The sequence below is a fragment of the Trichomonas vaginalis genome, chromosome IV (genome assembly GCF_026262505.1).
Source record: "Trichomonas vaginalis G3 chromosome IV, whole genome shotgun sequence".
NCBI classification, from domain to species: Eukaryota; Parabasalia; order Trichomonadida; family Trichomonadidae; genus Trichomonas; species Trichomonas vaginalis.
Window position 1 is genome coordinate 15,849,591 of NC_067206.1, and position 21,746 is coordinate 15,871,336.

Consider the following 21,746-nt stretch of genomic DNA (forward strand, 5'->3'; position numbering starts at 1 on the left):
TTCATGTCTTTCGCCTAAAGGTATGTTTAAAACAATATGTATGAGATACGTATTATAAAAGATTTGAAAAACTCACATATTATTATCAAATTTTCAAATTTTTATCGAGAAAATATTGAAATCAAGACGAAAAAATATTGTTCATAACAAAATATTATAAAGATCTAGCATCTACAAGAGTTTCAAAGAAAAACAACCAACTTAAATTTTCTACTTCAAAAATAAGAACATCTTTCAAGTGTGACAAGCAAAAAAAGAATACATACGAATAGTTCAATTTGAAATGAATGATATGTTTATGTATAAGCTAGATTTACCTACATTCGATAATTGCTAAACGTTCATAACTTTGCGAGATATTAAAGAGAATTTATCGCTATTTACGTTATTTTCGACAATATATCAATATACGGCGATTGTTAAGTGAGTAACTGAGAAAAAAATAAAAGATTTGATTAATCTGAAGATCAAAAGAAGATAACAAGAGAAAAATATGAATAAATAAATGAATAATGAATAGAAAAAAGAAAGAAGAATATTGAAGATGATTAAATGAAGTTATTATAGGAAAATTAAAAAATATTACTAAAATTAAAGATATCTGACATGTTTACATATCTAATAATAATATATTTGTCATTTAAATCTATTTTGAATCATAGTAAACTATGATTGTCGTATGATTTAAAAGAATCTCTAAATATCAAGTCAATTTCTTATAAAATTGTTATCCATCTCTTACATTTTTTCATAATTACTACCTATATTATCAATCTCAACGATGACAATATCTTGTTATCAATATATTAAATTTAATTTATAACTTAACATTCAATGTTTCCATCTATTCTTTCCATATATTAAATTCTAAAAACACTTTAACAATTGTTCAATAAACACAATATTTATAACATTTAAAAATATTTCAATTGAATACATCTGATTCATTTAATGTAAATTCTGTGATTTTTCCATCTTCATCATTTTCTAAGTTTATTTTAATTGAATCATTTATCTCTGAATCATTCCTGTTCATAAATTTCTCAATTTCAATATCACGATAATCAATATCTCCTGGATGAAATTGATTTTTGTATTTGTCAATTTCTTCTTTTGGTATTTCTGAAATTTCGAGATTAAAATTTCTTTCAAAAGTAAATAATTCTTCATTAATTTTAGTTAACGAGATATAGTACGATTTTTTATGATCATACTGGTTTCGTTGATTGGTTAAATATCTATGAGCGATTACTGTATCAACTTGAAGTAAAGTATATATCATATGGAAAATTGTTGGATGTGGATATATTATGTGTGAGTTCAGTACCTTGTTAAATGATTCCACGCCATTATTCGAAAAAATCATATCCTTCACATTCATTTTATTTATTTCTTCGTATTTATATTTCCATGTGCGAAGGAAATAAGTGGCAAATTTTGAAGTATCTTGGAACAGATAAGTTTAAAAACTGAATTAGGAACGAATGGGCACCCACATAATAATTTTAATAAAGATTTGGATGCATGATCATCTTGATTGCACAACTTCTTAAAGTTCTTTACAAGCGCAGCAATGTAATGAAATATGCATCCAGTAAGAACTGTCTCTTTGCTGATCTTTTCTTTGATAGAGTTCATCAAAGCTGCTTCAAAATCTGTTGTGATGATGGAAAATTGATTAAGACCAATTTTAATCTTTTCATGTGTTAACATCATATTGAAAACAGTATTATAATCATCAGCACTTCTTCCCGTCATCAAAACATGTAGAAAAGGGAGATATAAATTTGTAGCATTATCAAATACCAAGAAATTCAATAATTGACCATTTGAGAGATTTATTGGTACCACTTTGAATGTACCATCTATGAACAAATGTTTTAAAGTTCGTGCACGATTAATGAATAAAGGCAATCCAAAAAAGTAAAACTTAGAATCATCAATATTGGAATAAATTTTTGTAATATAGAAATTTTGATTGTTATAATGTTCAAGTAATTTTTTAATCAACTCATCTTCGTTCATTTTCATTTTTGGTTTAATTTCCTGGTACAACCTTCTGATAACATCAGACGATATTTCAATAATATCATCGTGAGATTCGTTATATTCCAACACAAGCTGATTTGCAAATGCTATTACCTGACTTAATGAAACAATAGGATTAACTTGAATGAAATTTTGTATCTCACTCTCAAGTTCTAATTTATTTTGGTTAGTACCATCAATAATTGAAGATTTTGTATGTTTTGGACATCGATGTGGAGGATTAATTTCACATACTTCAGCTTTTTTGCCTGTATTTGCTGGGAACAATGTAACAAGTTGAGAATAAGAACATCTTTTCTTTTTGGCGCAATAATAAACAATTTCCAATCGATCAATTTTTGAATAATATATTTGAAAGCGAATAGGGATCCCTTCTGGATATATAACACTTTGATATTTCAATTTATCTGAATCAGATATTTGAAAAGTATGATATGTTCTTAGAATGTTTTTTTATTCTTATTTTACATTTGTCTTGCTCATCTTGATTCATGATAATATAATTAGGAACACATTGTTTGCATGTATCTTCTGTAATGGCAGCTTTTTGGACTTTTGATTTAGTTTTTTGATATTGAAATGCATTTTGAATTAGAATGTTTGAATTGAGTAGATCATCAATGGGAAGATTATCAGTAAAATGAGTAATGTTTGAAAGTGATGGCAATGGAACTGTACTATCTACAGTTGGAGGATTAGAAACAATCCTTTGTACGGAACTCTGATTTGCAGCAATTGGAGGATTAGAAACAATCCTTTGTACGGAACTCTGATTTGCAGAAGTTGGAGGATTTGAAGGTATCCTAAAAATTGCCGTTCGATTAATTCTTTTAGAACGAGAAGGTGAAATTTGAACATTTCCATGAAGATTTATCAAATTTTGATTTCTTTCAATGGATTGTAAACTTCTTTCTTGATTTGTCAAATTTTGATTTCTTTCAATGGATTGTAAACTTCTTTCTTGATTTGTCAAATTTTGATTTCTTTCAATGGATTGTAAACTTCTTTCTTGATTTGTCAAATTTTGATTTCTTTCAATGGATTGTAAACTTCTTTCTTGATTTGTCAAATTTTGATTTTTTTCAATGGATTGTAAACTTCTTTCTTGATTCCTATCTTTATTTTGTAATATATTATTACAACTTTCATTTTCAAACTCAAATTCATTAAATGGTTCTTCTTGTTCAGATTGTTTTTGACTGTTTTCCGACGAATGTTTTTCAATAAATTTTAATATTTGGCATTCCGTATTTTTCAATTCTGCCAATGATGATGGTGATTCATCAGAATATCCTAATGGCCATTTATCTTCCATTGATTTTGTATCACCATTATCATTATCAGCAACATCTATAGTAGCATCTTTACTTTCCGATTCCATTTTCTTACATTCTGTTCCATTTTCTTTGGATTCCTCCTCTTCTGACTCATCCTCCGATTTTTGATCAAAATTAAAGTTTAAAATTTTTAATGCTGCTTGTAAATTACTTTTTGTTATAATAAGTGCTATTTTTGCAACATTTTTGTCGAATCCCATTGATGTTAATGAATTATATTCTTGTGATTTACTAATTTTTAATTGATACATATCAAAAAATGGCAAATTGAAAACATCTGTGGGTGGATCAACATTTACAACGTTTAAATCAATATCATTGAAACATTTAATTATATCAACTGAATGAAATTCCCTTCTTTTATATTTAATAACAAAAGAATATAAATTCAGATTGAATTTCCTTGCTATATAAAGGTATAAACTTAAACAATGAACATCTTGGTTAGAATGAAGTAGAATTACATTCTTTTGATATCTAATTGTTAATTTCATAAAAAAGTAATTTTCAGATTTAAAAAAGTGAAAACCTTATTTATTAATAATTATTTAATTTGTTAATTAGAAAAAGAATTAATGAAAAATGATGTAATTAAAATAGTTAAAAGATGATGAAACGATGAATAACAATGAAATTAGAAATATTACGATGCGATAGTATTAATATAGTAAAATCGAGTATGAGACAAAAGAATTTTATAAATTAAATTTAATATATTGATAACAAGATATTGTCATCGTTGAGATTGATAATATAGGTAGTAATTATGAAAAAATGTAAGAGATGGATAACAATTTTATAAGAAATTGACTTGATATTTAGAGATTCTTTTAAATCATACGACAATCATAGTTTACTATGATTCAAAATAGATTTAAATGACAAATATATTATTATTAGATATGTAAACATGTCAGATATCTTTAATTTTAGTAATATTTTTTAATTTTCCTATAATAACTTCATTTAATCATCTTCAATATTCTTCTTTCTTTTTTCTATTCATTATTCATTTATTTATTCATATTTTTCTCTTGTTATCTTCTTTGATCTTCAGATTAATCAAATCTTTTATTTTTTTCTCAGTTACTCACTTAACAATCGCCGTATATTGATATATTGTCGAAAATAACGTAAATAGCGATAAATTCTCTTTAATATCTCGCAAAGTTATGAACGTTTAGCAATTATCGAATGTAGGTAAATCTAGCTTATACATAAACATATCATTCATTTCAAATTGAACTATTCGTATGTATTCTTTTTTTGCTTGTCACACTTGAAAGATGTTCTTATTTTTGAAGTAGAAAATTTAAGTTGGTTGTTTTTCTTTGAAACTCTTGTAGATGCTAGATCTTTATAATATTTTGTTATGAACAATATTTTTTCGTCTTGATTTCAATATTTTCTCGATAAAAATTTGAAAATTTGATAATAATATGTGAGTTTTTCAAATCTTTTATAATACGTATCTCATACATATTGTTTTAAACATACCTTTAGGCGAAAGACATGAAGAAAAGCAATGCATAGAGATTTTGTTTCCATTAACGGACAAAAATAATCGTGTGTCATAATATGCGCAGTTCTCAATTTTGCGCATATTTTGACAAAATTTTGAATACTTTTGCTCTCAATTTATAGAAAAATGTCAGAAAAAGTGTCATAATATGCGCAAATATGCGACAAAAAATAATCTCTAAAATTTGTTGTGGATAACAACATGTCAATCAATATGGCCGCTTCAGGTGTACTAGAAGATTTCGCCCGACATGTCTACTCCACCTTCAAGGGAGTAATCAATTTTCAACTCAAGATCCCATATAGAAGAGACGAGATAAGGGATGGAATCATTACATTAGCCGACTTGGTAGCCCCAAAAATACACGTTGAGCTTGACAAGATGGGCTACTATTCGATAACAATTGATGCGGCATCACACGGAAGCCGGCATGGCTTTTTTGTGATGGCTAGCAATCCAGCAAAAATGAAGAACCATATCTTCATTGATACTATGATCGCTGATGGTTGGAATGCCAGGGATTACAATAATTTCTTTGAATGTTTTACCTTCCCAAAGGATTTCCTTTCTGCAATTGTTGCCGATGGATGCCCCGCCCAAGTTAAAGGGCTGTGCCACTGGAGGAGATGCGGAGCACTATATCCGGGTCTTCAAACCGTTTATATCCGATGTGTTGCGCATCTCCTTAACTTAGTGGTGAAGCATACGGCAGACAATTGTGCAGCTTTCGCAATGCAAATTAATTATTGCAAAGAGATAAGCAAGGAGTTATCGAAGCAGGACACGAGAAGGGCATTGGATATGAGGGTTATTCATGTTCCGGATCATCGCTGGGTGTTTTTCTGGGATCTTCTGAAGTGGATAAAAGAAAAACACCCTAAAATTTATGAATTGTTCAATATGGATGATCCACCGGAATCTGTTCAGATCTTAAGGGATATGGGAATTGATTTCAAGGATGGACTTCCACAATGGTTGTTAAATTTCGAAGAGATTCTTTTACCAATCAAGAAACTCTTGAATTATGCAGAGAGTGACGTTGGCTGCTTCTGCTACATCTATCCAATGTTTCAATCGACGATTGAGCAGTTGACCGGAATTGCAAATCGTCCTGAATTATCAAGTTCGTCAAAGCGCATTGCAGATGCATTAATCGCCAACATGAATGAAGTTTTTGACAAACAGGGCAACTACGCTTTGCTGAAATTTGCCTTTGGTCTAACTCCATGGGGCCGGTCAGTCATCCGCGCAGAATTGAACATGCATACTGAGTACAAGCCAGACGTTTCACTCTTCTTCCAAGAACCAATACCTATCAATGCTGAACTTGAAATCCCTCCAAGGAGCTACACCCCTGATCATTTGGATGAAGTGGCAGAGGATCAATTGGACAGAAATCTAGATATAGAAGAGCCCGAGATTGAGAACGAAGCAATTGAAGGTGATGGCCAAGTAGATGCAGAAGACATTGCTCAGGATGAAGAAGTTGAAGAGAATGAACCAAGGAGGAGACTAGGCAGGAACCTTGGTGAATGGGCGTCTCTGTCAATGCAAGAAGTGGAAGAGTACAGCTTCAACGATTTTATGATCGAGATGCTTTCGAGACGTGCAGAAGCAGAAGCGAGGTTCTACAAGAGAAGTTCGGCCAAGAACATAGCTAATGAGTACAAGAAAGCTCTTTCCAACTTTATACATATGAATGAGAGTGAAATCAGGAACAACACCGACCTCACCTGCTTGGATCAAAGGTTTTGGGTAGCATGTGATGCAAATTTCAAGGCATTGAAAGAGATTGCCTTAAAATTCATGTCTATTGCTGCAACCGAAGCTGATGTGGAAAGAATGATTTCAATTGTGCGGAACCTGCGTAATAGGTTTAATCAAAACGCACGTGAAGATCTAATAAAGTGTAGAATCCTATTGAAGCTTTTCATGACAAATGAAATCCTGAAAAAAGATATTTCCAGATCTGACTGATCTTTAACTTGCCGTAGCTCCTTGATGCTGTAGCTCCATGCTGCAGCTTGACCTACTGTAGCCCCTTGATGCAGCTTGATTGTAGATGTTGGCCTTGAATGATGCCGCTTGACCTGCCGTAGCCCCTTGCTGCCGTAGCTCCTTGCTGCTGCTTGACCGTAGATGTTGGCTGTGAAAGTTATCGCTTCAACCGCTAGCTCCTAACTGCCTCCAAACAGCCGTTTTGCTATGACCTCAATCACTTTTATTTATTATTTTAAATATTATTTAATTTTATTATTTGAATAGGCCAACTTATATTTGAGAAGCTCAATTTGAGACCACTTAATACTGTTGTAAACAGAAATTCATCAAAAGTGACACCTCAGAAAAGCTAAAATATTGAATTTTTGGCACTTTTGATAGAGCACGTTTTTAAATATTAATTAAAGTAAATGTATATTTTGTAAAGATTCTTTTTAATAAAAAATAAAATTTTGAAGAAGAACACAAAATCTTCTGAAAAATAATATCACATAAACTCATATTATTTTCTAATATATAACTATTTTATATAAAAATCAAATTCAATGATTTTAAAAGCGAAGGATAAACCTCAAAATTTACGAATATAATGAGTGGGAATATAATGCTTATCTATCATAAAACCATATGAAATATCAATTTTTGCTTTACGCCTAATTTTTGACGACAATTAGCAAAAAATGTTAAATGTTAACACTCAGTCCATTTGAATATGAAAAATAAAATTGACTTTGATTAAATGTTTTTATTTATCATGCAATTCTTCTTGCGACCAAAGATTTGAATAAAAGTTCAAAAAATAAGATAGCTTAAAAAATAATATACGGTAGTGTTTACTAATAGATGAATAGTATATAAATTCTATGAAAATGGATTTGATCCAAAAAAATATATAAAATTTGATCATAAATAAAATCGTTTTAAATTACTTCTTCATTTAAATTATAACAATTATTTTTGGTTTTATATTTTTTTGGATCAAATCCATTTTAATAGAATTTATATACTATTCATCTATTAGTAAACACTACCGTATATTATTTTTTAAGCTATCTTATTTTTTGAAATTTTATTCAAATCTTTGGTCGCAAGAAGAATTGCATGATAAATAAAAACATTTAATCAAAGTCAATTTTATTTTTCATATTCAAATGGACTGAGTGTTAACATTTAACATTTTTTGCTAATTGTCGTCAAAAATTAGGCGTAAAGCAAAAATTGATATTTCATATGGTTTTATGATAGATAAGCATTATATTCCCACTCATTATATTCGTAAATTTTGAGGTTTATCCTTCGCTTTTAAGATCATTGAATTTGATTTTTATATAAAATAGTTATATATTAGAAAATAATATGAGTTTATGTGATATTATTTTCCAGGAGATTTCATTCTATATGCCTATGAAAAGTACTCTCAAAACTAACTTTTCCTAATTATAATTAAATCTAGAATATTGTATTTTGCTTAGTATTATTTCATTTTTCTCATTCAATTTAGAATTTACAAATGTCAAAAAATTGAGAGCTGTCACTTTTGATGAATTTCTGTTTATAACAAAATTAATAAATTCAATGTGTTTTTTTTTGAAATAACTCTCAAATATTATTTTTTTGTTTATTTAATGATGAATAAATATGATTGCTTTAGTCAATCATAAAAACTAATTTAAATTTAAAATAATGAAAGGATAATTTGATCGTTTTTTAAAATACAATTATTTTTGATGATTTGCAAGAATCTTTGAAAAGAATATAATATAGGTTCTATTTTTGTAAAATTTATCCAAATCATGTATTACATAAATTACGATTAAAACGATGAAAGAACTAAAAAGTGTGTTTTGTGTTTTGTTGTTGCGTGTTGGATGCGGGATCCTGTTATTTCCGAAATCGACAAAAAATTTGGAAAAGTAGTAGGATATGACGGGTTTAGTGACTTTTTTTGTTACATCTATATATAGACGATGCATTAAAATATATTTATTTATAAATCATTAAAAAAATTAACATTAATTTTAAAATAATTTATTTTTTATCTTTTATAAAAGAAGCTATATATAGATGATGTCAGATATTCCGCGATTAATTAAACATTGTTTAAATCCTGAATGGGTTAAACTTCAATTTAAAAATGAAGATTGTGAATTATTAAATGAATATGAAAGCCAAAATAAGCTAATGAGGTATAAATATAATGATAAAGAATATTTAATTTCATGGAATCAATGGAGTCATAATCAAAGACCTCATAAACGAGAAGAAGAAATTGAAAATAATGAAATGGAAATCATTGATGACATTAAAGAGGATGGAATTCCTAAATTTTGTAGAAAAACCTTTAGAACTAAGTTAGGAGCATATAAACGTAGAGTATTAAATCCTGAATATCTTAAACATCAATTTAAAAAGGAAGACTGTGAATTATTAAACGCTAATGAATATGAAAATGCTAAATCAAAACTGAGATATAAATATATTGGAAGTGATGAAAGGTGTAAAGATAAAGATAAAGATTATTCAGTTTCATATAATAACTGGCACACGTTAGGGATAAGAAAACATTTAGGAGATTATGGGAAATGTTCTGAATTCTTTAAATCTAGTATATACGAGAGAGTAAAAGAAATTAGAAATAATTATTTTCATGAATAAAAATAAACTTTAAAAATTCATGTCTTACATTTTTGAATTTAATTTTTTTAATTCGTAAGAAATGAGTGAATCAAAATTCGTGAGTGTGAATCAATTAATGGATAAACTTTCACCAATTCTCACCCAGGTTAAACAAGTAGACGTTTATTTTGATGATTGCATACAAAGTTTATTTTATAAAGGTAGGTTTAATATTAAACCTATTGCTTTTGCATTTGATGGTAAATTAATCGAAAATTCAAAAATTTGGGAATTAATTCCGGATATTGAATTTATAACAAATATTAAGGATAAATGGTTTAAACAACAAAACCACCTCACTAAAGTTCTTTGTAGATTAATGATTAAAACTGAGGAAAAAGAATTTAACGGGTTTACATATCATCCATGTAAAATTTTAGAACTTGGTAACGAAAAACTTCAGAAAAATTAAACGAAAGACTATCAAAAGATAAAGTTGAAAGAGTAAATAAACTCGCTAAAGGTAATGGTAATGGTAATGATGAAGATGAATTTGATGAGTTCAACATTGAACTTTAAGAAACTAATGATTATTTGAATTTATGAAATCAATTATTTGATTCATTCTTTCTTCAATCTCTTATATTCTTTTTGTTAAATCATCTATTTTCATTAATGAGGTGATTCTTGATTGAGGAATAGATTTCAAACTATAGATCCAAGGTGATGTGATTTTTGCATCCCTGGGATGGACGATACACCCAAACTGTCACCTTTTTGGGATAACATGAATTTTAAATATCATGAGAGTTCTGCAAACCATATGCACAATATCTATTCAGCCCGACTTCTTGTATATATGAGTTAGACTTCTTAAATATTGTGCTTGGGGCGATATAAGCATTTCCGAGATTACCATCGTGCTCTATAGTATGCTACTTCTCCCTGGTTCTAGCTCAGTTCCAAGGATATTGGCGTTCAAGGATTTGGCAAAGTCCTTCCGAAGTCTCTCATTCGATGAGAGATTTCGGAAGAATCTTGCCTTAAAGTACTCCAACTCTTGTTCTTTTGTTCCTAAATAGTGAGAAAAGTTATTTGACTACTTAAGGTAGAGATTATCCGAGGTCCCTCATTTGATGAGAGGCCTCGGATAATCTCTGCCTTAAAATTGTACACTTGTTGTCCATGAGAGTGTAAGTATACATTGATAGGACAGCTTTCTTCTGAAGTCTTAGATTTGATGAGAACCTCAGAAGAAAACTGTCCTATTTTATAGTAAAAGGAGTTTCAGGAGCTCCAAAGCTCCCTTTCGTAAGGATTAGGAGCTTTGGAGCTCCTGGTTCGTAGATGTGTTTCGCATCTTTCATCAGCAAAGGACATTTACCATCTGGGACTCTGTTGATGGAGACTCAGGAGCTCCAAAGCTCCCTTTAGTAAGAATTAGAAGCTTTGAAGCTCCTGGTTCGTAGACGTGTTTCGCATCTTTCATCAGAAGAGGCCCAAATGGTAAATAGCCTCTGCTGATGAGCTTCAGGAGCTCCAAGGCTCCCTCTCGTAACGATTAGGAGCTTTGTAGCTCCTGAAGGTAAGGTAGGATTGCTCTGATCTCTAATCAGTAGATGCCATGCCTCATTATGAACTCTACTGACAAGAGATCAAGAGATCCAAGGACTCCCTTTTTAGTTAGTGGCGTTCTCACCATTTAGTAGGATTGCTGATCCTACTAATGAAGTGATCACTTAGTATACGTTTTGAATAAATTGAATTTTTTTAGAATTTAGTATTTTTTATAGACATCACATGTATATTATAAATACATAAATATATTCTTTAATTCAAAAAATTCAATTCGGTTTTGGGATGGGTATCCCAGCCCCAAGTATTCAATTTTATTCAATTTTTAAGAATTTTGGGTTGGGATGCCCAAACCAAAACAAGCTTTATATTTTGATGTGTAGATACGTATGTGTGCATCATTGTTGTGTTATATATTATGTTTTTAATGAAAAAAAATCTGATTCAAAAAAAATTATCACTAATTAGTTGATAATATAAAGAAAAAATAGATAAATTGTATGTTTTGAGAGTATTTATCCACATTCACTCATATGAATTTCATTAAATAGTGTCTGTTTACTCCCAAATTTATTTTGAATTATTGAAATCAAAGAAAAAAATCAGAAAAATTTCTCGAAATTTTTATTTTCAAAAAAAAATTGGATTTTATATTGAAAACTGACACTGGGAGGACGATAGGGCTGGGATTGGAGATACCCCGCTCACTTGGGAAAAATACGGATCTATATTTCAAACTAACCACCCCCTTTATTTTTGAAATTTTGAATCCATCAACTTTAAACATTTTATTCAATTTACACGTTGTCAATTCTTCAAATAATTTTTTATTATTAGCATAATAGTCATTAAATTCTTCAACAGATGAAAAAATTTTTATTTCAGTAATTGGTTTAACAACGTTTATTTTTTGTTGAACATTTTCACTTTCATTTATTTCTTCCTCCTCTGTTTCATTTATTTTTAAAATCGGTTTCATTTATCATTAAATAAAAATTAGAATATAAGTGATGAAATATATTTTTTAATTAATATTAAATCAGAAATGGCGGCAGGATTCTTTAAAAAATTATGGGATGGAATTAAGAAAGCTGCAGGTTGGGTTCATAAAAATATTATTAAACCTGTTGCAAACTTTTTGGCACCAGTAGCGAAAACGGCAGGAACTATCATAGGTGGAGTATTAGGTACTAAAGCAGGTAATCCGGCGATGGGAGCACAAGCAGGTAACGCAGTTGGTGGAATAGCTGAAGGAATACTTAATAAAATAGGAGGTAGATAGTGGAAAAATAAATAAATATTATTTTTATCTTAGTATCGGTTGAAGTCTTTGATAAACTTTTTCTCCTTTATTTAAAACTTCTCTTATTGGGGCAGCTTTTGGTGTTATTGATTCAGCAACGTCACTAATTGATATTCTTCAAAAACCTAATACGATGAATGCTCAGTATCTAATTGACAATGTTCTTACTCAAAGTATCAATTCTGATGAGTTTGAGAAATCCAAACAACAAAAACAAAAGTTTGCAATTCATTTTGATAATTCAAGAGTTCACAAAAGTCATAAGGTAATGAATTACTTGTTGGAAAACAATGTCAAAGTTGTTCCAAACCCAATTTATTCACCTGATATTGCACCCTCTGACTTTTATTTATTCAGCACGCTAAAAAAGAGAGCTGAAGGACGCGAATTCGCGAGTCCAGATGATCTTGAAAATTTTGTAAGAGAGCAATTTGAGCAATTTTCTCATGATGATTTAAAGCGTGTCTTTCAAGCCTGGATCGATCGCTGCGAACGCGTGATTGAATCCAATGGTGATTATATTTAAATAAACTTTATATATATGTAACTTGTTTATTTCTATTCGCAGTATTCAGGTTTGTGCTAAACACACCTTTGGACACCCTAAAGCAGACTGTTGTACGTGGTACTAAAGCAGGTAATCCGGCAATGGGAGCACAAGCAGGTAACGCAGTTGGTGGAATTGCTGAAGGAATACTTAATAAAATAGGAGGTAGATAGTGGAAAAATAAATAAATATTATTTTTATCTTAGTATCGGTTGAAGTCTTTGATAAACTTTTTCTCCTTTATTTAAAACTTCTCTTATTGGGGCAGCTTTTGGTGTTATTGATTCAGCAACGTCACTAATTGCTTCTTTATTCTTAAATATCCAATTTGCCCCCTTCTTCAATGTTTCCCAAACTTTACTCGCTCCTCTTTTTACTTTATCCCACAGTTTCTTAAATATACCTGCAGCCATAGTTGATTATTTCATTAAAATTAAAAATTCATTTTCATCTTTTAATTTTGATTTTTTATTTATTAATAAATGACGACTAACTATTTGGTGCCAAACACTAAACCGATTAATGGAAATGTGTTTCATTCATTCGAAAAGATAAATGAAATATTCGCAAAGAATGACGGTAGAAGATATTATAGAGAACTTGAAAGTTCATGCTATGACTCTGATGCTCCATATTTTGATGATAAACAAACTCATTTAAGAATTACAAATCCGGCTCATGATGTGAACCAATTAGGTGACACATATATTAAACGCAAAGTTAAAGCAACTCTAGTTTCAAATAAAGCTTTCACATGTGATGCCGCTTTTAAATGCATGCGTTTATTCGTTGGTTACAAATCATCAAATCAAAGCTTTAAACAATTAGAAGTAGAAACCGAAAGAGGTGATGCCGGTTATCTTCAGATGGATTGCGCCCGTGAATCTTTCGCATTTGCAACATATAAACCAAAATCAGAAAGGAAAGTTAAAAAGTTTGTTCATTCGTTATATAATAATGTTCAAAAATATGATAACTCAGTATGTGGTAAATATATTGACCCTTCAGAAGTTTTCAAGAAAGCAAATGAAGAAGTTGATGTCACTTTTGATATGATTATTCCGGTAAATGATTTGTTAGCATTTCAGGCGTTCGATGATTATCCTAAATCATTTGGTGATATCATTCTTAAATATTATGTTTTCAGGGATACTTTAGTATTTTGTCAGGTTGACCCGTTAAGAGTTGCTGATTTACAAAATTACGTTTATGAAAAGATAACTGATGAAAATTATGAAAAGATTATGAATCATGTTTATAAATATGATCGCAAATTCCAACAAATCGGACTTCCTGCCAAATTAATTACAAGCTTAGCCGCTACATCTGCTGACGCAACAGTTGATGACGTTATTATTTCATGCACAAAGATGGAAGTTTTAGAGGATAAATGCATTACACCAGGATACGGTTTAATTGAAGAATCAGTTAAAGCAATACCACGTTTATTCAGTAAGGAAGATCCATTCATGATTCCAGCTCAACATATTGACGTTCGTTCACTAAATGGAGGTTGCATCACTCCTGAAGGTATTAGCTCAGATTTCTCATACGCTCTTCATAATGTTACAGATGTTGTGTTAGCATTTCCGAAGAATGCAATGCAAAGAACGGTTTTAGAAAATCCAATGCTTCGAGGTCTTCAGGTCACTATAGATTCCAGAAACTTCCCCGATCAAGCGATGACCACAGTGGGCGACATATTCTTTACACGTATGCTTCAAGCTTCTGATTTAGATGGAGTGAATGAATGCACAGAAGAATACGAGGACTCATTAACTAGACCACTGAATGCAGATGATGGCACGCCATTAGCTAGAACATGGAAAGACCAAACTTCATTCTTATGCACTATTCCAGTTCAACGTGATGGAGCGGGTATATTCTTTGATGGATTAGAAACTTTCAACTCACAAGTTACAGTACAAGTGAAAGCTTATCCAATCATTCAGGGTGAAAATGACACTTACTGTTCAAAGGTGACAAATCCTCCTCAGGTTTGGTTTACTAGGACTACATATTGGACATGGACACCGGATGAAGGTTTGAAATATCATCCAACAGGTACACCACCACAGTATAGAAGTTCATATGATGAAATATTGATGAATAGAAATGTTTAAAATTATAAATTTATTTTTGATTAAATGGATTTAAATTCATACACTCCTTATGAAGAATTAGCAGGAGTATATAATACATACATAGATGATATGATTAATGAAGCATTGAGTGATAATAGAAATGCTCTATCTAAGGAAAAATTAATGAAAATTCCATATTCTGAATGTTACTTAAATTCAATCACTGCAGCAATTGGTAAACAAAATAAAGGTAAAACATTAACGATATTAAAACAAATTATCATTATTGCTAACACTTCCCCCTATTCACATGTGTTAATTTATATCAACCGTTCAGGTTCACCTTCAGATGATACATTTGAATCTTTAAAGCATTTAATCAAAATTCCAATTATTTATTTATCACAAGAAGAAGCAGAAGATTATTTAAAAAACTTTTTAATGTATAAAGAATTATATAATACAATCAAGAAGCAAGGATTAGAGGATAAAATTATTGATAAACAACGGGATGAATTATTTGAAACACTTTCTATTTCAAATTTTGATAGAGAATTTTTGCATTCACTCATTTTTCTAGATGATGCAGTGAAATCAAAACTAATAACAAATGAGAAATCATATTTTAATCAGTTATTAACTCAATGTCGACACATTCAGTGTTCATTCTTCATGGCTGTTCAATACTTCAAAGCATTAAGCACAAACATTAAATCAAATCTATCAACCTTTTCATTTTCAGTGGGTTTAGTCGTCAACAGTTGAACGTTATGCTTTATCAAGTGAATTTACCAATGAGCATTAATGAACTTTACACACAATATCAGCAATTAGGTGAACATGGAAAAATAATAGTTGATTTAAATAAAGGAGTGTTAAATTTGATTAACTTTTTATAATTAATTTTTATTTTTTATTTATAATTAAACATGACAGAAATAGCAAATCTTCTACAGGTTCCATTAAAACAAGGAACAAACAAAAAGGGTGCATATAATAGAACTATGAAAGTTCCTGATGGAATGAAAGAATTAGTTCATATTGTTGCTGGTCTTCAAAAAGATGTTAAACAAATGAGAAACGTTTTAACATTACCAGAAGCTCAAGCATATGCCAAACGTCAAGGTCCAAATTGGGAAGCACACGAAGCAGACATTACGGGTCCAAATGGAAAACCTGATGGTATAAATGAAGTTTTCGTTACTGATGGTCAAGGTAATATTAAAGTCATAAATGGTTATAAATTAACTATAACTGATTATCCTAAACGTAAAGCATATAATGAACGTTATCCTATGCAATTTGATGAAAATGGAAAAGCTGTTAAACAATACATTGGAGAAGGTGAAAATGGTCCAATTAATTCATACCGTTATAATCCATATTCTTATTTCAATGAAGAATTAAATGCTATTGAAGAGGGACCGGATGGATTACCACGATATTCTAACCAGTTTGATGGTCAATATGCAAATATTAGACCTGAAATTTCAGCTAAGAAATTCTTTAAAGTTGCTTTATTCGATCCAGTTTTCGCAAATGTTAAAGATGAACTTAAACAGCAATTCCAACCAATTATAGTAGCAAGAATTGCATCAGGTGCTTTATCTCAAGCATTCAAAGATTTAATTAAGAAACCATTATATCAGCAACGAGGTTTAACTTATGATTTAGTTAAGGAATCAGATAAAAGAAAATTTGAGAAATCAGATGATTATAAGAATGCAATTAATGAATATATTAGGTCTATTAATTACAATGAACCAGCTAAAAATCAACTTCAAGAACAAATACAGGGAATAATAGATTCAAAACTTCCAGCAAAATAAAAGTTTAAATATATTTTTTTATTCGATTATAAATGAGAAGACGTTTCACTAGTCAAAAGAACACTAACGCAAAAGCAGAGATTACGGTTGGTTATAACGTAAATGATGATAAATCACGAATTATTCAAAATGTTAAAGTTAATGTTAGCCCTGAATTAACAAGGTCAGCAACTCAACCAAATTTATTAACTCGTGACTTACCGAAAAAGGAGGAGGAGCAAAATAAAGAAGATGGAGACCCAATCATTTTATCTGAACCCGGTAAAGAACCTGTTGAAATTCCCACTTATCCAACATACCCGCACCACTTGATAACCCATATAAAATAGACATTAATTCTGAATTAATGAAAATTTACCGTGATATAATAATTAATAATTATGATTCAATAATAAATTTAATTGATCAATCCGGTTTAATTATTTTACCTTATGAATCATTAATTCACATTATCGCCATTCTTTGTGATGTTCAAGATTCAGACGTTAAGATTCAATTTTTCATAGATGATGAGGTTTCATGCTGCGGAACAGTTGCAAAAATAAATCCTATAAAGGATATTAGCACAATTAAGATATCAAAGAACGGAACAACAACTGAACTTCATTTAACATATAATGATATTTATAATAAAATAGTTGATGAATATAAAATATCACTTGAAAAATTCTTTGTTAAGGCTATTTAATATTCAAGCATTAACATTATCGAATAATAATCCTTTGAATCATAATCAATAATAATTGACCTTTCACCAGTTTCTATCGTTTGTTTTATTTCTTTTTGTTCCCCACTATCCGGATCGGTCATTGTAATTGTTTTTGTTATAGTATCAGCTTTATCTTTAACTTCAATCTTTTTTCCATCGGGATATTTAAACCAAAATTCCAAAAATTCGATATTGTCAATCTGTTCATATTTTAATCTATCAATTACATTTTTAATACCATCTGAAAATCTTATGAAATGGTCATTATATGGGTTTGATTGAACTAAATTTGAATGAAGTGAAATATAACCTGTTGATGAATATGACACTGACTCATATTTTCTGAAAACACTAAAATTTATAACATGAATGAATTTCTTATTCGTTGAATTTATGAATTCTTGAGGTAATCTTATTCTAGTTTTATTTATCACTGGAAAATAACGCTTTACCATATTTTTAATCGTAATAAAAAATGTCAATTATCAATATTATTTCGAATAATAACTGTGAATTAAATTTAACAGTTAGCGGAATTTATAATGTTACTCTCGTTTCTGTGAGTGGTAAATTTAATCCCATTCTTTTAGACCCTTCAGATTATATATCATTTATTAAAGATGACCATGAGCCGCATAGCGGCGGGTCGTAGACCTTGAAAAAACGTATGATATGTATATAAATAATGTGATAGCGAAATGGGATATTAACATGATTTTAAGTTATTTAAATGAATCATTTATCGTATGGTATGAAGAAAATTTTAAATCAAAACCTGATAAACTTTTTGAACTTGATGAAATAAATAACCTTATTAAATTTCCGCTGAAAATTAAATTTTGTACTCCTCATCTTCGTTCATTGTTGGGGATATTAAATTTTGAAAAAGATGTTGGGGATGTTTTGTATTCTGACACTGGTTCCAATTTCATTTTAATCAAATGTGATAAAGTTAATACCCCAATGAGATTTTCACATCAAACATTAGACCCTAACTCTTACCCATCAATACAAAACATTTTATCCATCAACTTAAACACATTTTCTTTATCATATCCGTTTCAATTATCCGGGAATTCATTTATTCTTCATTCAAAAGATTTATCAAATATTAAATTTAGAATAACTGACCTATTTGATTGTGATTTAGAATTTATGAATGAAATATTATGGCAATTTCAAATAGAGAAAATAGCTGATGAGATAACGGATTAAATATTTATTTTTAAATCGTAATAAATGATTAAACAACAGCAACTTATTACCATACGCCACATATGCATATAATTCAAAGACGGCAGAACAAACGCAAAGGTTGAAATATGGAAATTTGGAGATAGTATTGAAAAATGACCATTTCGAATTCGTTTGCAAAGGTGGTGCAGTGATATCAAATATAAAAGAAATTTTATTTATGAATTCAAAAATTAAAGGAATAACGGATGATATAACATCAATTCCACCAGAAGAACAGAGATATTACGCATTAAATGCATTTCCTAAAGTTTTGAAGATTGGAAGATTTAATTTAAATGAGGAATTCATAGAAGGTTTCCTAAATGACATAATGAAGAAGGTGGATAAGGAATATGTGGATAGTGAGTTAATGAAGAAGGTAGATAAGGAATACGTTAATACTGAATTAATGAAGAAGGTAGATAAGGAATACGTTAATACTGAATTAAATAAGAAAGCAGATTTAGTTTATGTAAATACCGAGTTAAATAAGAAAGCAGATGTTGATCATACACATGTTCAATTCGATGAATTAAATAACAGAATTAATCAAACAAATGCAACAGTTAAAAGTAATTATGATAATTTAAATTTCAGAGTTAATGAAAATTCAAGAGTAATTAATCAAAAAGCAGTTAAAAGTTATGTTGACCAGGAATTAAATAAGAAGGCAAATTTGGTTTATGTTGATGAAAAAGATAATGAAATTAAAGAAAAGGTTGAAGGGTATCATGAATGGACATTGGAGACTTTTAAAGTTAAAGCTGATACAGAATGGGTTTCAGGATGTTTAGACCTTAAAGCAGATAAAACTTATGTTAACGATGAGTTAGAGAAGAAAGCAGATAAGGAAAAAGTTATTTCATTCATTAATACTGAGTTAGCAAAGAAAGCTGATATATCATTTGTTAATGAAGAAATAAAACAATCAGAGGTCTATTTTACTCCACCATTTTTAAATTTTATGAAATCATCAGATAAAACCTTTGATATAGATTCTTTTGAATGGATATGTTTCGATGGAGTGACCATGTATTTATTTTATACAGCTGGAGTGCTTTATTATTTTAAAACAAATGATTTTAAAAACTATGAATCATTTACTCCATCTGTTTGGAATCCTGATACACGAAAGCCAATCATTAATCCAAGAATTTTATATGTTGAATATAATAACGGTAAATTTATGGGAATGATAACGGTTGGAGATGATTTTTGCCCTTGTTATTCATTCGATTGTATCCAATGGTTCAAATGTAATTTAAATCAAGATGCTAAATTTAAATATCCAAATAATCCTATTAGATGCGTTAATAATAAATGGGTACTAATTTATGAAGTCAATCAAATTTTCATTAGTGAGGATGGGATAAATTATTATATGTTTAGTATGATGTCATCAGATTTGGAAATTGATTATACAAGTAAGTGGTATTACATTAACAACATGTATTTTATCCTACAAAATGATAAAATTTATAGATCATATTCAATACCATTTGGTCGTTTTGAACAAATTTTTCAAGCTGATGGAGACATTGAAGCTTTATGTTATGCTTCAAATGTTTGTGTTCTTGTTTCAGGTGGTATGGTCTATTCATATCCTGTAAGTTATAACAGACATATTTATTTATCACAAGATTTTTCACAGGATCCAGAGAAAACACCAAGTTGGGAATTGGTTTATTCATTCACTCCAAAACTTACTCGAAATTATAGATTTACTAATTTATTTTATATTGATGGGTATTTCATTGCTTTAGGATGTGGTGATTTAGTAAATATCAGTAGTGATGGAAGAAACTGGTCTGAAATCACAAAATTTCAAGATGTTAGAAAAGCAATTTTCAAAAATAATACGTTAATATTGATGACAAGACCAATTTTAATTTCTTACCCAGTTTCAATATTATATAATAAATTCAATATTCATAATGGATTAAATACAATTCTTGAGATGATTTACCCCATTGGTTCAATATATACATCAATGAATTCAACAAATCCAGCTGATGTATTCGGTTTCGGTACATGGCAACAAATAACCGATCGTTTCCTCTACTGTGCTAATAGTTCAAAACAAACCGGTGGAAGTAAAAAGATTACTGGCGAAAATTTACCTGCTCATAGTCATTATGTTAATTTAAACACTCAAGACTCGGGCTGGCATAGTCATACTTATACTAATTCGTTTGAATATCCTGATGGAAATAATGGATTTCCTGATGGATGGTCTGATAGAGACGCTAGCAGGGGTAAATATTGGTACGGTAATAAAAATAGATGGAATGAAGGATATACTTCAAACGGTTCAGGTACACATTCACATAACGTTTCAGGATATACACAAACGACAGGAAGAGGTACAGATTACATGCCACCTTATATGACAGTTTATGCATGGTTTCGCGTTCAATGAACGCTCAATGTTTGTTTCACAAACTTTAGAACGGCATAATTTAAATTTTTATTTTAGTATAAATGAAGATTCTACCATATGGTGTTATTGGAAGAGATAAAGATGGAAACCCAATATTTGATCCAAAGTTAAAATTAAAGTTACTGACAAGACAACAACTTGAAAAGTTGCTGAAACCAAAACAGAATGAAAAAGAGAAAAATGAGAAATGAGAAAATGAGAAAGAAAAAAATTTAAATTATGCAATTTTATTTTTATCATAAATGACAAAATTAATTAAGCCAACTATTTCTAAATTAATGATACCAATGAAATCATTTCATGGAGTACTTATCCCAGGTTCTTCACAATTAGCCGGGGCAAGTGTTGTGGCTCAAGGTGGAACATTAGCGAATCCATTCAAATTAACTAAAGATGAACTTAATAAAATGATGATAAAATAACTGATAACAAAATTTTATTTTTATATAAATGGATACCCCACAAGCTCAAAATTTACCACGAATCATAACAAGGGAG

The 21,746-nt window shown here is 29.7% G+C and overlaps 6 protein-coding genes and 3 pseudogenes across 9 annotated transcripts, besides 11 other annotated features; 7 read left to right on the forward strand and 2 right to left on the reverse strand.

Moving 5' to 3' along the window:
• Positions 1-702: part of a terminal%2Cinverted (terminal inverted repeat of MuDRx-2_TV_TvPhantom-3 transposon ID:TVAGG3_0102140) that runs on past the window's edge.
• Positions 1-5,086: part of a mobile genetic element that runs on past the window's edge.
• On the reverse strand, positions 2,462-3,430 carry TVAGG3_0102150 (uncharacterized protein; the record flags this gene model as incomplete). Its single annotated transcript, XM_001311279.2, has 1 exon — positions 2,462-3,430. One exon carries the CDS (start codon positions 3,428-3,430, stop codon positions 2,462-2,464), a length of 969 nt encoding a protein of 322 aa, XP_001311280.2.
• Positions 4,203-5,086: a terminal%2Cinverted (terminal inverted repeat of MuDRx-2_TV_TvPhantom-3 transposon ID:TVAGG3_0102160).
• A 35-nt stretch (positions 5,087-5,121) lies between these two features.
• Positions 5,122-6,279, forward strand: TVAGG3_0102170 (ribonuclease H-like family; the record flags this gene model as incomplete). The annotated part of the gene is made up of 1 exon (XM_001293250.1): positions 5,122-6,279. A coding segment is annotated over one exon (1,158 nt), but the record flags the coding sequence as incomplete, so codon positions are not given.
• Positions 6,280-6,384: 105 nt separating this feature from the next.
• Positions 6,385-6,885, forward strand: TVAGG3_0102180 (ribonuclease H-like family; the record flags this gene model as incomplete). Its single annotated transcript, XM_001286381.1, has 1 exon — positions 6,385-6,885. A coding segment is annotated over one exon (501 nt), but the record flags the coding sequence as incomplete, so codon positions are not given.
• A 331-nt stretch (positions 6,886-7,216) lies between these two features.
• Positions 7,217-7,254: a mobile genetic element.
• Positions 7,217-7,254: a terminal%2Cinverted (terminal inverted repeat of Banshee-A3 transposon ID:TVAGG3_0102190).
• Positions 7,255-8,434: 1,180 nt separating this feature from the next.
• Positions 8,435-8,469: a mobile genetic element.
• Positions 8,435-8,469: a terminal%2Cinverted (terminal inverted repeat of Banshee-A3 transposon ID:TVAGG3_0102200).
• Positions 8,470-10,236: 1,767 nt separating this feature from the next.
• Positions 10,237-11,830: a mobile genetic element.
• A 678-nt stretch (positions 11,831-12,508) lies between these two features.
• Positions 12,509-12,929, forward strand: TVAGG3_0102230 (annotated as a pseudogene). The gene has a single exon. A coding segment is annotated over exon 1 (421 nt).
• Positions 12,509-13,009: a mobile genetic element.
• Positions 12,982-13,009: a terminal%2Cinverted (terminal inverted repeat of Mariner transposon ID:TVAGG3_0102220).
• Positions 13,010-13,147: 138 nt separating this feature from the next.
• On the reverse strand, positions 13,148-13,363 carry TVAGG3_0102240 (uncharacterized protein; the record flags this gene model as incomplete). Its single annotated transcript, XM_001296611.1, has 1 exon — positions 13,148-13,363. One exon carries the CDS (start codon positions 13,361-13,363, stop codon positions 13,148-13,150), a length of 216 nt encoding a protein of 71 aa, XP_001296612.1.
• A 1,134-nt stretch (positions 13,364-14,497) lies between these two features.
• Positions 14,498-21,746: part of a mobile genetic element that runs on past the window's edge.
• Positions 15,098-15,923, forward strand: TVAGG3_0102260 (annotated as a pseudogene). The gene has a single exon. A coding segment is annotated over exon 1 (826 nt).
• On the forward strand, positions 15,964-16,863 carry TVAGG3_0102270 (uncharacterized protein; the record flags this gene model as incomplete). The annotated part of the gene is made up of 1 exon (XM_051222819.1): positions 15,964-16,863. One exon carries the CDS (start codon positions 15,964-15,966, stop codon positions 16,861-16,863), a length of 900 nt encoding a protein of 299 aa, XP_051107805.1.
• Positions 18,812-19,986, forward strand: TVAGG3_0102280 (annotated as a pseudogene). The gene has a single exon. A coding segment is annotated over exon 1 (1,175 nt).
• On the forward strand, positions 20,679-21,227 carry TVAGG3_0102290 (keratin-associated protein family; the record flags this gene model as incomplete). Its single annotated transcript, XM_001328555.2, has 1 exon — positions 20,679-21,227. One exon carries the CDS (start codon positions 20,679-20,681, stop codon positions 21,225-21,227), a length of 549 nt encoding a protein of 182 aa, XP_001328590.2.